Raw genomic sequence first — 17217 nt, 5'->3', positions numbered from 1 at the left:
TCTGCTGGAAGACTATCCTTACTGGTAAAGAATCCTTCCAAAAAAGGAATTTGTTCAGGAACCTCAGTATACTGTGGAAGCGGACTGTTTATCAGTTCAGAGGAAAATGTGTTTGGGAGTAGAAATGTAACAGGAAGGAGATACAGTTTGTTTATTCGCTGCCTTAGTTATTTGTGAGTTATATAAATGGCCGTTTTAATTATACTTTCTGAGAAAGCAGAATAGTTTTGAAGCTCTCTCAAGCCTTAACATTTTACTCTAACTGGACAGTCCCAGCTACTTAGTCATCTATTGAGATAGTGTTTCTTCACTGGTAATCTTTTGTAGTTTCATTTTCCACTATTTAAAAGTAGCTATGAAAGCCTTGAATTATGATTAAATACACAGTGGAAGACCTGCATGGATTAGTTGGAATTCTTGTCTTTTTTCTCCTTGGAAAATTGCTAGCATTTTCTGTATTTTCTGGGTTTTTGCTTTGCTTGTTAGGTTTTTTTTTTAATTTCTCAAAAACATATTGGGATTTATTGGAAAACATAACTAATTTCACTGTAAGAAGCAGCTGAGAAAGCTATAAAGGTATGAATGAGAAATTTTAAAAATAAATGAAATTTCCAAGTCACTTACATTGTTTTTCAGTAAAAATTGAACCAAGGCAAAGCCTAAGCAAATATAGAAACTGTTATTACCACTAGCTTATGAAGACATTCCAGCCTTTCAGACTTTCCCTACTGACATTCTTCAGTGCCTGTTTCCCTTCACTTACTTGCATTTTTCCTACATTTTACTGACTACCCTTTTCTCTAGCCCTTTCACTACTTTCTCTTTATGACTGCCATTGTTCCATAGATTGGTAACTCTGCTGTGCTGTCAGCAAACAAACTCTTCACTTCCCTGCAAAAAATAGAGGACAGTCCTTATACAAAATTTCCTCCATGCCATTTGCATTCACTTGCCATAGTACCAAATAGTTAAGCAGGCATTCCACTCCTAATGGAAATAAAAGTATGTAGTTACACAGAAGTAGAGGTTTTTGAAGCATTATCAGAATTTGTAATGCGTTTTTCTTTCAACGAAGCATATTAAAAGAAAACAATGGCATATCGGCCCCGAAGTGCTTTTGAACTTAGTCTACACTCTGTTCTTTCCACTGTTCCTAGGGGCAAGTGTGGCAAACAGCAGATTTTATCCTTGTGTCATCTGGTTCTCTGAGCCTCAGAAGCATACTGATCACCACAGCTGCAATAAATAAAGTGTCTGTTCAATAAGTTATGATGCCAAATATTATTCAACATTCTTCTGGACAGGCACAGTCTGATGGAAAACAGCACTTCTCACTTACTACCTTTTTCCTTGCAATTAAAGTTGCTGAGTAATCAGTCTGTGCCAGATATGAGAAAGGAGAATGTGAACAATGCCAATCTGCTTGGGTTTGTTTATGCTTACTATTTAAAGGAAAAATACCTATAGCAATATGACTTTCATTAATTATGAAGCACAGTGTGTTAACAATATCAATCTTGAAGCCTGTAAGAAATGTAATTTTATGTATCTACCTGTTCTATCACAGTGCTTGGTTTCTAATATCTTTTTTATTCATGTCCAGACATTTTTATGCAGCATTTGATTGGATATACATCTCATGGAATATATAACACATTCTCTGATAGAAACCTCAATAGTTCATTTCTAGCATTTGGGATTACACTGTACTTTTTCTCCAACGTAATGGTTCAGCCTTTTTCACTATCATATACTAGGAGAAAATTAATAGTGTGAATAATTTGCTTAAAACTGTTACAGTCCAAAAGTATTTGTTTTGAATGTATTCTTTCTGAATTTTTTTTTTAATGTTCTGTTTTGTTTTTTTCACCTCTTTGTTTTCTTTTTCTAGGCTGAGGTTCAGCTATGCTATCTGGAAGCACAAAGAGATGCTGTTGAACAGATGTCCTTAAAACTGTACAGTGAGCAGTACAACAGTAGTAGCAAGCGAAAGGAAGAGTTTGCTGATATGTCAAAAGTTCACACAGTGGGAAGTAATGGGTAGGGAACTATTCTTTTTGTTGTTTTATTCTCACTGATCTGTATTTTTTTTTTACACAATATACTTTTTCTTAAAAACCAGGATTTTTCTTCCTAGTTAACCAGGATTTTTCTTCCTAGGCTGAGAGATGGGGACAGCTGTTTCTCTCTTTTTTTTTTTTTTTTTTTTTAATATATGGATGCAAAAATAATGTGTTCTGGATAATTTATCCAAATGATGGTTTGTTCATAGGACTACCTAATATTATCTAATAGTAATCTGTTATCTAGATTTAAAAAAATATAATGTGTCCTTTTTCTTTAGGCTTTTCTCCTCCAGTCATATAATTTTCTCCTCCAGCTTCATATAATTTGATTTCTTAACGTCTTCCAAGGAAGAATCTTGCTAGTGTAATAGTACCTCTGCAAGAGCTCTATAGTCATTGTTCTCCTAGTGACTAGCAAATATGAATATGAAGCCTTTCACCTATAGTTCAAACATCCTAGTTTTGAACCTCAAGAAAGCATTAATTTTAACTGTTTTCCCTTTTTTTAAACTATTTTTCCTTTACTTGTTTTTTTAATTAATGTTAACACACATACCCACACATTTATGGTATATATGTAAGTGTACAAGCAAAAGCATTCTTAATATTTTGAACAAATTAATCACAGGACTATGCTGAAATGAGTTCTTGCTGCCCTCTCTTTTTAACAATCAAGGAAACTTGTAGGTGTGGATTAAGACTTTTTCTTTAAGGTCTTTTGAAAACCATACCTTCCAACTACTAGCACCCCAAAATGAACATAAGAAACAAATCTGTGGGATCGTAATAGTGTTGGCCAAAAGCAATTCAAAGGAGCCAACTAGTGCTCATTGTTTGGGTACGCTCTTTTCCTGATAGTTTCTTTATAACTGGCAAATAGAGTAGAACTTTTGCCTGCAGTTTCCTATGTAAGGAAAGCCATTGACAGAGGTGTTCATGAGTTCTCTATCTCCAGAACTCCCCTTTCCAACTGTTAACTCAATGTTCAGGTCTTGGAAACACAGTTTTATTAAATTACCAACTGTAAAGGTAGATGAGCCTTGTAAACATCCCCTCTTATTACATGGAAAGATGACTGTTTTAGAAAAGTTGGTGTGGGCTAATTATGTAGGATTACTAAGATCTTGATTACATATGCAGAAATCTATCAGATTCTCAAACACGCCAGTGCAGCTAGTGCCAACCGTAAAAATAATTTGTTCAGAATTGGTGTGTATACGTACATAAATGTACGCTACATAAATGAGGGCTACATATTCAAAACCAGCCTCTAATTTTTCAGCCACCACTGAACGTGAGCAAGGCTTAAGGTTGGAATATTGAGGGGGATGTAAGACACATCAACAGACTTTTGATTTTCCTGAGGGTAGGGGATGTAAAGCTTTAAGCTTCATAGAGGAATCCAGTTTGTAACTCTACATACCATATATGATAAGCAAATGGTTTCTTAAATGCACTTGTTTTCACTTGTAATTATATGTTTAGAACTGGAAATGGTCACCTGCTAGTATTTCCTACCTTTTTTGTGCTATGGCCACCTTTCCGGGCCCATAAGGCCATCTCAGCCCTTAGAGGCTCAACAGTGACTTCAGGGGCCAAAGGGCTGAAATCGTACCAGTACAGTACCACATATTCAGCCATTTTAGAAGCTAATGGGGACTAAATTCAGCTGGAAAACTTCAGTTGAACCAGTCTGAGGTGCTATGTTGAAAAAAATGGAAATGCCTTTCAGCTATTTAAAAATACAGTTGATGCAACCTTTCCTTACTGCATGAAAAGTGTGGACAGAAACTCCACAGTAGCATGACCTAGCTAGAGACTGAGATCTCTACAGAGAAGGGGCCATTTGCATAAATTAGGGTATCTATCCATTAGCTGTTGTGGAAGTTTGACCTAGGAAAAAGAAGAATGTCCACAGGGAGAGCAAGAGCTATTGTAAATGAAGACTATTTTATATGACGTGTGTGTGTGTGTGTGTGTGTGTGTGTGTGTGTGTAGGAGATTTGGGAGACGACTTTGTGCAGGAAATAGCTAAACTGAGATAGGTAGGGCAGTATTTGCAGAATAGTGCGATTCTAGTGGGTGTATAAAGAACAGGAGATTTCCTGCAAAACAGTAATCTTGTTGAAACTGAAATACAGAGGGTTTATGTGTATTAGCATGAAAATAGCTGAAGTGACAAAGGAAAAGAAAAGAATGAGTATCCGCTGCAGGAGAACACCAGCTAGCCAGGAGGTAAGAAGTACCCAAGAGTAGTTGATGGCAGGTACAAAATGTTATAGCAGATCTGTCTGGAAATATTGGATCCTCTCAAAACTGGGGAGGAGTGGGTACAGGTCCTATTGGGAGATACAGACAGCACCATTGCACAACATGAAAGCCAGATCCTAAAATCTTGTCATCAGTGGGTGTTGGGCCTTCATGGATGAGACTTTGAGAGAAATGCATTAGAGGGGGCTTCAAGTACGTGCACAACATACTGCAGTTTTAAAACTATTAAGGTGATAACTCTGAATTCTCCTATATCTTCCTAATAAAAACATGTGAAAAGAGTTCCATAAAATTATGACACAGAAACTTGAAGGAACTTTTTGTCTGGCTGAATTTTTTGGTAGGTGTACCAGTGTGTTTACAGTACTTCTAAATGCCATGTGAGTTATGCCATCAAAGAAATACTACAAACTGGAAGTGCGTGTTAAACATGGGGAAAAAGGCTGATGGAAATAGCTTCACATTCCTTTTTATTTATTAATGCCACAGACGAACTGGTTTTCTCATGAGAAAGGTGCTCATGAATTTTCATTCAAAATAATAAATTGGTGTCCACATTTTAAGAAATATGTTTAGGGTTCAAGGGATTAGACATGCAACTCTGCATATCTGATTCCCGGTTTACCAAGACAAAATATACTTCTTAATGTAATTTTAGTTATTATATAGCTAATGGTTTTAGCTTGTTAACCAACAAACCTACATCAAGGAAGCTGTTTTTACCTGCTCTTTAACTCATATTATAACATTTTTGTTGGCAATGTTTGGGTACTTTTAATGGAAGGTTTTTTTCTTTTTCAATAAACAGATGACCTAATTTATTCCTTTTTTAGTGATTGGTAGATTCATATAATCAACCAAAATTAAACATTTTCTATGAATCTTGCATCTTTAACACGCATCAGTATTTCAGAAGTCATGCTTTCCCTGGTTCTGCCTGTGGCAATATAAAAGAAAGATCTGCTAAGCTCAGGAAGAGTAGATTCTGAATAAAAAAGAAATATTAAATATATCACAGAAGTACTGACAGGCACATTTTAATCTCTCTCTGGTCCTACAATTTCTTGATTTTTCTGAGTATCTTTTTAGTGGCTTAGTAACTTGCATCCTCTTCCAAACAGTAATTTAATAGTGATCACTAAATTCATCCATTTAGATCCAAGGCATTAATTTCAAAAATAAAACTTTTAAAAATATATGTATCAGAGATATTCTAAAACCATTAAAAGTATTGCAATCATATTAAAAAAATATTGGTGATGCTTTGTAGGCTGACTTCACTATCTTCAGGCTCAGGCAAATAACTGCCACAGACAGTTGCTTAAAAGTGCTCCCAGATGACTTTACTTCAGAAAACAAAACAAAACAAAACAAAACAAAAATAAAAACAAAACAAAAAAAGAAAAAAGAGAGAATGAGTGTACAGTATGTAAACTATGGAGAAAAAAAAGAATCTTGCATTACATCTTGTATCTCTTCCTGGGCTTTTGCCAGTGAATTCTCACTGTTTCTCTCACTCTTGGTTCTGTGTTGAGTTCCTGTTTAGAACATGAGTTTCAAATCAAAATGTTCAGCTGTTTTCTAGTGCTTATCTGTGTTTTATAAAGGTCAAAGAAAAGTGCTTTTCTGTTTCTTTAAAGGATTGGTTCATTTCAATACACAAATAAATGGACCAGTTTGGACTGTAAGTAAGATGCGGATCTTTAGGCACAAAGCAGATGTTTGGATACAGCTTTGGATACATCTTCTGCCTAGTATAGAAAAATCCAAGCCTGCTTCCTAGTGCATTTTCCAAAGGCATCCCATCCCATTCTGTATGTAGGCTTTGTTTTACCTCATCTTCCTATCTTAATTTAGGATTTTCACTGGTACAAACCATCCAAGTTCAACTGAGTCTGTACTGATTTATATGTTATGAAATCTAACATTTATGTCACAAAACATATGTTTAAATAACTGCCTGTGAGTTTAATGGCTTTGAAAAATATTTGGATAAAATGAAAGGAAGAAAAGGAGAAGTAGGTACTGAAGATGCACAATGGTTATACTGCTTTCTGATGAAGGTAAAACTGCCAAATATACCATTCAAAATGGAGTTTAGTTTTCTTTTATTTTCCAAATGATGTCTGAGTCAAATACCTCCTGAAATAGGAGAAAAGCCCTGAACTCCAAGCGAAACTATTATATTTCAATAATAGTAACTTGACCTTTTGTGCTTGCTCTTCTTTCTTTATAGTAACACTGCTTACCTTCTCAGGGCAGCAGGCAGTTTTAAGTAAGTGCACCTCATAAATTATTGAGTAAAAGTATACTAAGTACAGTGGATTAAACTAGAGGGTTACTTCAGAAGCAGGAGTCAGTGCTTGTACATTATACAATACTTTCTTTGTTGTCAATTCATTGAAAATAATACCACAGACGGCAAATGCTTTCTTCTGCCTTGCCTGCTTTCTTGAGAAGAGACAGTTCTACTTGTTACAACTTTATCTATAAGTTTTAAAAATTACCACGCGCATGGTACTCTAGTTAATAACAAATAAAACTGCAATAGTACTAACGACATTAAAAGCGTATTTAGTTTATTGTTTCTCTGTTGAAACACTGCTAATTTTTTTAATGGGGCTGCTAAAAAGTTCTTTATAATTGGAGAAATTAGCTTTAGTAGAACATGCACTATTCTTTGATCAATATGGGAGTTTTTTGATACTACTGGCAAGGCTTTTGTTAGTTCCAATTTTGCAAATTTGAAGATCCCTTTTCAAGAGGTATCTATTTGACCAATGTGCAGTTTTTCAGCGTGTACTTTCTGTCTTGTATCACAGTGTTTTAGAAGAATCTATGCTTTACTTATTCACCAGGCTTTCAATAGAGAATCACATTAATCCTTTTAAGCTCCTTATTCTAATGATTTATTTTGTTGAAAACCGTAGTGATCCTCCTTTGAATTTTAATGATTGCTGGCTATTCAAGGATTCATTGTTTTGACTTCCTGTCCTTACCTTTGTTTCTTACATGTCTGTAGGGAACACCTGTCTAATACTGTATCTGGCCTTAGTTCTCACTGGCTTACCATATTCACTCAAGCCTATCTTAAGGCGTTAAGTTGAAATGCTAGCCACTCATCCATGAAAATAAATGTAGGATATTTACAAAGATAGGCAGATAGACAGCAGAAGGATGGCTAAATGGATTGACTAATTTTTTGATGTAAATAATATTTTCATATGAATTATATCAAGATGATTGTTGTGAAATTTGCTCAATATAAAGCCAGAACTGTAAAAAACATTAAACAACATCTATAGGGGATTTGTATTTCAATATTTTTGAAACAAATGCAGTATGCCAACTGTTGTCAGGATTTGGCATCAGCCACTGAATTTAGGTCATGGCACTGGCTTAAATTGAATTTCAGTTTTCATTTTCATCCACACTGTATAAATACAGAATGTCTCTTTAGAAATATAACTTGGAACATCATGAGTTTTCAAGAATATATTATTCTAATACAAGATTTTAACAACTACACAGTATTTATGCATAATACATTTTGTTCCTTATCTACAGCCTTTTGGACTTTGATTCAGAATACCAGGAGCTCTGGGATTGGCTGATTGACATGGAATCCATCGTGATGGACAGCCATGACCTGATGATGTCAGAGGAGCAGCAGCAGCATCTTTACAAGGTTAGCACTACTGTTACTGCCTTTACCTAGCTATAGAAGATCTGATTAGCTTGACAAGTCTTTCTCTCACAGGATATCGCTGCGTTCATTGTATGTATCATGGTGTCTATTAGAATTCCCTTCCCTGTCCCCAACCTCATTTCCATCCCCAGTGCACTGACAGGCTGCACCGACATCATAATTGCAAGAAAGTTCCCTTTATCACATTCTATTTGGTGTAATTCTATAGAAGGACAAAGATTTATCTTCAAGATGAATAGAAATAAATGAAACTGCATTAATAAATAGACTGAAACAAAATGAAGGAAAAAAATGAAATGGGAACATTTAACAAAATGTGTTTTGATTGGAGCTTTCAGCTGGATTTTTATCCACCTTTCAGACCTCATCTGGAAAGAAAGACATTTGCCTTGATTTTGGTTTGCTGCTGCCAGGATACAGGACTCTTCCAATTTAATTTTTATTAGTTATACATAAAGTAGACATTGTCATGTTAAGTCTTCACACTTGGTTGTGATTTGAGCAACATGATTTTGAACTTGTAGGGTGAAGCTATAGGGTCTAATTCTAGCATATATATATATATATATGTGTGTGTGTGTGTGTGTGTGTGTGTATACACACACATGCATCCAGACACACATGGTTTCTTTTATTTGCCATAGCTGCCTTAACCCAGAAGTTTTATCATTTCTTTTAGATTGTAAGAACTTCCTCAAAATGTGTGATTTGATTCTGAAATTGATTCAGGCTTCACTGTGTGACTGAGGAGCTATGGGTCTGAGGGGTGGTGGGGGAAAGAAAGGAGGGGCTTTCGACAGAAATATCAGGCTGCAGTAAATCTTCCTCATTTAGGCAATTTTTATTGGAGTAATTCTGACAGTTGTCATCCTTGAATTGCTTTGAGCATATGGCATATTTCAAAGAGCAGATTGTGAATCATAAAAAATAAAATTAATAACTAACCACAGAATCAGCAACACTATAATGATAAGAAACAACTACCCTCTAGCTTTTTTTTAATTTCTTATCAAATAAATGGTACATTCAAGGTCAAATAGAAGTTGTTCTTGTTCTTCTATGATTGCATGATTTGATAATTTCTTAAATATAATATTTTTTTCTTGTTTTGGCATGCTATTTTCTTGACAGTCTTCTTGAATTTTATCCTTTCTTATTTTAGTTATTTTATTTAAAATACCCAGTAGGAAGGTGTTGTCATGTGATTTAAAATATGTTTATAAATGTAAATATAGTTCAGATCCAAACTATTTTAGGCTGCAAGTGAGTTTCTTTCACTGGCCTCCATTTCTTGCTTTGACAATTATTTTTTATTTTTGCTAATGTCTTTTTTTGAAGTTTCTAAATACTTCATCAGACTTAATCACACTTTAACAGACCTGGCCTTGGCCAGGCTCAGAAGTAAACAAAGTCAGAAATGAGTAAAGAATTTCTTGTGAGTCTAACATAAGGTGTTTTGGTAGTTAGTGTCTGTCCACATAAGGCCAGCTTGTACCATGACTAATTTAACCACTAGTTTTAGTACTATACTAAAAAACCATAAATAGATAAGCATAAATTTTAAGGTAATCCATCCATCAAGATGAAAAAGAACAAAGATTAAGCAGGCAGCCCAAGCATTTTGGATCCTATTTAGTATAGTTCCCTTTCTGGTTTCCAAATGTAACCCCTAAGAATAATTATAGATGATAAGGCAGGGATAAGAGTGCATGATGTGAAAAGTAAAAAAGGACAACAATTTACTAATATGTGCAGTATAATATGGTGGCAAAATGGGTAATATTACATATGCAAAATGCGAATAGTTTCTTAATAGTCTATCTTAATTCTGTATTATGGTAGGCATGACCCTTCTGAAAGCAGAGAGTTTTTATGATAGAGAGTAGCTGAGTCTGCAGCCTGTGCAGCACAGACAAATCAGCACTGATTCCAAACAACAGGCACCTTGTTTGTCCCGCAATTTCTGCCAGGACGTCACTGACTACTGTGCTAGATTTGATCTCCTATCTCAAAACTGCCTATCTGGTAGCTGGACACTTCAAAACCACTTGAAGAAGGGTAGAAAGAGACTCCTTGCCTTCTTGCAGTGAATATTCACTGCATTTACCTTTCTAGTAAGAGCAGCAAACAAATTTTTAAGGGCTGAACAAAAGCTTTATCTAGAAATGTGGAGTTTGCATAAGAGATGACTAAGGAGTGTCCACAAAGTGGGAGGAGGATTTGCAGGTAACGTAAAAATCTTTAGTGCGTTGCATTTAGAACGATCATTTTTGCCAAAAACACAAAACAAAAACAACACCAAAAGCCCCAAACACCACAATGAGCAACCTCTCAAAGAAGTGTTGAAAGCTCGATAATTTCAGACATTTAGAAGTAGACAAAGGACAACATTAGCAAGTGTAATTGAGGGAACAGTTCTGCACTAGCAAAGGAAAGATCAGATAAATCACTAGGTCTTTACCATCCTTAATTTCAGAGATTTGTGTGACAATGAATCATGTCCTCAAAAAGAGTATTAATAGTTTTAGAAAACTAGCCTAGTAAACCTCTCTTCTAATCAGCGGTGACACCCGTTTTATTCAGAGGCTTTTTTACAGAGTCGTGGATCGTCGAGTGCGCGTGAGCACTGCCTGCACTTCCCAGAGAGCACAGGCGTTGTGGTCCGCAGGGAGAGAAATCCAGGCAGCTATTATTGTCAGAATTCCTCAATGATGTGGGCTGTTATGAAAACACAGGTCTTGCCTTAGTTTCTCTCTATCAATTACAGCTTCAAAGTGAACCTGCTAATTGCACTCTCTGCGTTTTCGTGGATTCTCCTAAAACCACAGATCCCTCTTCTCAGTTGCTGAGCTGACAAGTAATTGCAGCTCAGAGCCAGCTCAGCAAGCCGGCTCTGCCAGGGAACCTGCTGTGGTATCACTATTACCAACAGTAATCATTGCCCCTGAGGAGTCTATGAATGGGAAGGAGCAATGATGAAACAAGTAATTCGGAAGGGACAAGCATACATTAAAGCAGCATAACACAATATATAAATGCTAAAATTGTATATAGGAAAACGACTATATTTTCATGGTTAGAGGTATTTTCACAGTACTCTATTTCCAGAGTCAATGTACACTTAAGTCAATTCTCAGCTTAATTTTGTTTTCTAATATTCCAGGAACTTCATAATTTTTTACTAGGATCCTTATTATATCTCTTTAACTTTTATTTTGCCTTGTAATAGGAACAGCACAGCCATATTTTTCGTAACACCTAATATGAATGTACTACTTTCTCTAGACTTCCTAGATTTCAGTTCATAGATTTTAAAAAAAAGAGAACACAGCCCTAAATGATTTCTGCTTTATAGCCCTAAACTAGCTAATGATTTTGAAAATCAGCTAGTGTTTGATAAAATGGCAGTCACAGAATGAATTGATGACAGTTTATTTATCCTCTAGTGCTTTATCTATTAAGAAAATCTAAAAGGAGCATTTCCATGTTTTTGGATTCTTGCTTTTTTGTACTTCTATAATAGCTCAGTTTAATGCCAAATGTATCATGTTTATTTCATTTTAATCTACTGCATGTGAGCCTGATCTCATAAGCTTTAAGTACACAGAACTTGCATTGACTTCAGCAGTATTCATATGCCATTACTGGACGATCAAACCCAAAGAATTTAAACTCTACTAATTAGCCCTTTAGTAGGAACTTGAGTAATTCTGTACCTTGACTGTTCAAAAATGAAGCAAATCAGTATTTACTGGAACTGTTGAGATTAGAAATTACTATAGTAGCATAAAAGTTGATGATAATTCTTTCCATTTTCCTCTGAAGATTAATTGCAAAACTTAATTGTGTTAGATTAAAACCCTATTTAAATAAGTACCGTATGAGTGTTAAAATTGTATGTTCAGAACAAAATTAACCAAGCATTTGAAAATACCAAATAAAATAATTTTTTTTTCTGATTACAAGCAGTGTATGGTGGTTTTAACACAAACTGCATCAGCCGTAAGTCTTTTCCTAGTAATTCTTCAGCAATGATTATGATAGATGGAAAAAGATCCATATGTAGTACTGCAAAGATTTTGAAAGCATTTAGTTGGCTCAGCTTTTGAACAGGTTAACTGCTGAACTCTTTCATCAAGGGGAAGTGGTCCACTGTATTAAATAACACAAAAATACACATCAAAAACTAAGGATACATTTCAAAAAAAGTTGAGGGGAAAAAAAATCTCCCAGCAGTTTTTGTTTCCCTGCTGGAAGCTCTATCCCTGCTCGGAAGGTGCAGTTAATTTCCTCCTCTGGGTGTGCTGCTGCTCCATTGTGCCTTTCTCGCTGGCTCAGTGTGCTGTGGCCCGGAGTGGATCAAACAAACCGTGGTGAAAGTTTCCCTCATTTGCATCACTTCTAGACAGCCCTGTCGTACTCTTTGCTGACAGGAAATCACTGTCTTTGTCACCTTTTTTCAGTGATCTCCTTTTGGCAGAGATTGGCCATGTGACCAGGATTAATCACAACAACAGTTCTGGCTCAGAACTCAATGACATGTTTTCCTCAGCACTTCAATAATGGTGTAGAGGAGTCAGTAGGAAATGACTACATTAATTTCAGAGTGAAAAGATAATTAACACTTAAGGACTAGTGCTATAACCTATGGAGCTATTATTCAAATTAAAACTAATTTATTGCAAACTTGTGAAAAAAAAAGAAAAAAAAAGACACAAAAAACTGTTCTTTAATGAAACTGTTAAAATAATCTTGCAAGAGTCCCTGAGTTTAAAAAGAAGCACAAACTATATTTAACGTGGAAATATAAATACATAAAAACTTCAACATTTGAAACTGGAGGCTAAAGTATGTAAAGTGCTTACTTAGATGATATGAATAGGATACTGGCAAACAAAAGCAGCAGTGTGCTCCTAGAATGCTGTGCTTCAAGGAGTTTCCTTGGCAACAGAAATGCAGTTCCAAAAGTAGACAGAACTTTCCTCAGAAAACATACTATTAATAACAACCTTCCGGAACAACTTGGAACAATTTGACTACTTGGCAATAAAATGCCAAGTGTTCTGCAAATTAATCTAACACATAACAGTTATATGTTTCTCTTGCCCATAATTCTCCTGAACTGGGGGCCTGAGTTCTCTGCTATTAGAGGATACAAATGTGCAAAGTGGTTCCAAATGCTGCACAGAGAGACGGCTCAAATAGCAGCAGCCTATAAGGATCAATTAATGTTCTTCGTATCATTTTAACTTGTAAACCAGATTAGTTTAATTGGATTACTTTGTTCCATTTAAAGCAAGTTCTGTGTACCTACTGAAGCTGCATTGCAGCTCAGTCTTTATTTCAAGCAGATTTTCCATATAAAGAAAACTTATTGAAAGATTAACAGCCTGCCAAGTGATATGTTTGGACAATATGCTTAGGGGATTGGTTATAAACTAAAAAATTTGAAGATTTTTGCTCCTCAGCTGCATATTCTGCACAGTCCAGGATGCTTTCTATCTGTCTGATAATCCATCAGTGCCTGCATGGAGTTGTTAAAACAGTTTTAGTCAGAAGAAAATGATGATTGTCAGTTTAGAGGAAGCGCACAGCACACTTCAGGATTGAGCCCCTTGTAGGGAGTAACTACAAATCTGCTATGCATGCAGTATTTTTAGGCATGTCATCATTTCTGCATGAGCCAAAAGAATAAACTAATTTCAGTTTTGCCTTGCCAATAGGAATCATTAGAATTCCACTAAAGGCCATAAGTTTACTAAACAGGAAAGGTAGGCTGTGCTAGTACCTCGACTTTTCCCGAATTCTGAAATCTAAAGGTTAAAAGTAATCAATATTTCATTGTGCAGCCTGATAATAAGTAATAACCATGATGTTAAAATCTAAATGACTGCAGATAGCACTTAGGTGTGTTGACCCATTTGGAAGGGCTTTTTAATTGCAATCAGAATAGTCATTATAGTTTGCTAATCAACTTTTAGGCTACCTTGCAAAAATCACCACCTTTATGAAATATTACTTTAATCCTATTAGCAAATTATGTGCCAAAGTGAACACTCTTATTTTATCTGACAAAGTGTGTGTAAAAATAAAAAGAGAGAAAGATTATTCTGCTAAATAATGTCCATAAAGATACTCATTAACAATAGCTTGTCTATTACTTATATAATAGTATGCCTGTACTTATGTCTGCATATATGGATTGATACATGCTTCAGTGGAAGTTAATCTTTGCTTTTCACACTGTAGTATGTTTTTAACTGTCATGTACTGCAAAATGACTTTACACAAAACTGGCTTCAGTTACTGTTCTTCACGAAGTTTAGTAATTTTCCTGTGCTAGGCTGGATATTTTTTTCCCCAACAGATTAAGAACATCTATGACTTTCTCCACTAGGAAGGAAAACCAACTGTTTTGTATGAGACGTCTCAAAAATGCTTGATATACCAAATAGCAGTGAAAGTCTAACTGCTATTACAACGTGAACTAAATGAGTTCAGGACCTGATGCAGCAAAGTTTCCCACTCTCTTATTACAAGGGGTGATGAAATTGGTTACATTTTTCTGCACAAGTATTTTCACTTTAGTTGCACTGGAGAACAGAGTAAAAATGCCTTTGTGACCCATCCTGTAACAACTAGCTCGTTCTTCAGCAGTTCATATGTTTAACTATGTAATAGGATTAAATTCCTTGCTAATTCTGACAAATTTTATATTTTAAAAAGCTGAAAATAAAATTATTGTTGGAAAAATTCTTGCTTAAAGCAGAGGAACGTTAAGTTTTAACGTCTTATATAATTACAACAGGAAAACACTGATTGCCATATCTACAGAATTAAAACATCTAGAAATTGAATACAGAAAGAATGTGAAAAATACGCTTATGTTTTCTTGGTTGCTTCCATAGTATATTTCAAATGTTAACATGCATTTTTAAAGACAGTGTTGTAATTTCTATTCTCTGTATTTCTGCAAGAAGTGGCTTCATGCATTTCCGAAGAGTAAGTGGGTTTTTCCCCACTTCTTCCCAGCACGATGTGGAAGATGAACTTCACATTGTAGCAATGCAGTATTTACTGAGCTTGTAGCAAAAGCCAGCACAGCTTTTTGGAGATTAAAGCAGTGTGTCTAGAATGAAAGAGGCATTCAACTTCAAACAAAAGTAAATGTGTACCACATAGCTGTCATCACCATTCCTTACTACAGCTGCAAAACGTGGACAATTTACAGTCATCGTGTCAAGCATCTTAGTCAACTCCACATGCTCTGTGTTTGTGCCCTTGCTGCTATAAAATAGTAAGATAAGGTCCTAAGCAGTGAGACCTTAAAGCTGCCTTCCACTGGTCTCTCCAGATAATATAGTGAAATAAAATAAAACGAGGAATGTTAATAACACAATGACAATATAATTTTTGAAGCTGTGCGTGAACAAGGTACTGGTTTTTTTTAGCAGCTTGGTGTATCCATCCGATTTAAAGGAATGAAGAAAAAAAATCACAAGCAAAAATTATAGGTGGCAATAGTATTATTACCCTATTCCTCAAGTTAGTTGCCAACTTTTAATGCACTTCCCTATTTTTCCACCTCATAGTCCAGGAGAAAAAATATTTTTTTTTAAACTCAAAGAACTACATGCTTTATCCATGATGTTTTGCTTCATAAATATAATACAGCAACTACTATTTTCTTTGCAAATTACTCCTCATCAGTATACCTCAAAAATAATCAATACTGTAATATTTCTTTCATAAAAATAAACAAAAAACAAAGGACCACAGAAAACCTTTTTGGCAGGTTTTCTATATGAAACCCAAATTCACTAAATCTCTATAAACTTTCAGTGGCAATATATTCAATGAATTTATGTCTAAATGATAAAAAATAAGTTGCAGTGAAGTGTATCTGTTTATAATCTCCTGAATTTTTATTTGTATATGTATTGTATTTTTATTTTTATAAATATATATTATAGACTGTATTTATATATTGAAAATATGTAAAATATCAATATAAATTATTTATGTGTATATATTTGTAACCTTTTTACATACTTAAGGTTGGGTGATATTTTTACTTTGTGTGTATACACTTATAATACACTGTGCTAAAAATAGCTACAGCATTTTGTGTGAACTTCTCCTTCTAACAAGGTAAAATAAGCAATCACTACAATTTAATTAATAGTTTTTGCAGTTGTGGCTGCATAGGGTCCAGTGGGGTCTTAGGGCAGGCTGCAGCCAACTCCTGTGGCCAGTGTGAAATACTTGTGGTTCTTAACTTCTTACGTGTGCTGTTGCATTGCAGAAAACATGGTTGCTATAGAATCCCAGTGATCATGAAACTGTAAATGTTAAAGTTGGCTCTATGAAGAGGTGCTTTTGGGGGGAAAAAGCAGCAGTACCCTTCACATTGTGTGTTCCAGAATGACAGGTGCTATTACAGATGTGAAGGACATGTGCCAGCTGTGTCACAAGCTGCAGGGAAGGCTATAGAGAGGTTGTCGTTTCCCCAGTAATACACTGGGACAGGGGGTCATCTGTGAAGGCTGGTTTAAACTACTAAGGGAGCAAAGCCGACCAGCCTCTCTCCCGAGGAGATTTCTCTAAGGGGTACTTCAGAGCTGAAGTTTGTTAAGTACTCTGAAACATTTTCAGGAGAACCAGTTTCTCTCTTACTCCACTGATTGGATAAAGAGGCTATGAAGATCAGACGCACTGAGTTTACCACTCACTGATTCTGATATCACAAAAAATACTCCAGTTTGAAACTCATTTGAGATGCATCCAGATTTTGACAGACATTTCACTGGACTTTGATTATCTCTGCTTTACCCATAGATTTTTCTCAGAAATGGGCTACAATAGATACAGAATTTTTCAGGTGGTAGCTTTCTAAAGATGAACATGTCTTGAGACTTACATGCTTATTTTTTGATGGCTTTCATCCAGGAGTACTGTGTCTACTATTTAGGTGGAAGAACAATAATTCCTAAGATCTCTTAGCTTGTTATCATGTGTTGAAAAATCGAATAAACACCATCAGAGGTGAGAAGTGGACAGTCATCTGATCCCATTTTGTTGCCTAAAAAATTTCATTGCTATTACTTTGGTTTTTCAGCAAGAGTATATAATTTTTAGCCTCTAGGAAGAATTGGTCAGAGAGATACAAAT

At 35.3% G+C, this 17217-nt stretch overlaps 1 protein-coding gene across 4 annotated transcripts in view; it reads left to right on the top strand.

Annotated features, from left to right (window-relative positions):
- Positions 1 to 17217, top strand: part of AKAP6 (A-kinase anchoring protein 6) — a 274206-nt gene that overhangs the window by 184542 nt on the left and 72447 nt on the right. For all 4 annotated transcript variants that reach the window (XM_032113046.1, XM_032113047.1, XM_032113044.1 and 1 more), the window contains exons 8-9: positions 1892 to 2040; positions 7905 to 8025. In XM_032113046.1, the coding sequence (XP_031968937.1) occupies positions 1892 to 2040; positions 7905 to 8025 (270 nt within the window). The remainder of the gene's footprint in view (positions 1 to 1891; positions 2041 to 7904; positions 8026 to 17217) is intronic.

This window comes from Corvus moneduloides, chromosome 6, assembly GCF_009650955.1.
Source record: "Corvus moneduloides isolate bCorMon1 chromosome 6, bCorMon1.pri, whole genome shotgun sequence".
Classification (NCBI taxonomy): Eukaryota; Metazoa; Chordata; class Aves; order Passeriformes; family Corvidae; genus Corvus; species Corvus moneduloides.
The sequence above is the reverse complement of the archived record's forward strand: the minus strand, read 5'-3'. Positions and strand labels throughout refer to the sequence as shown.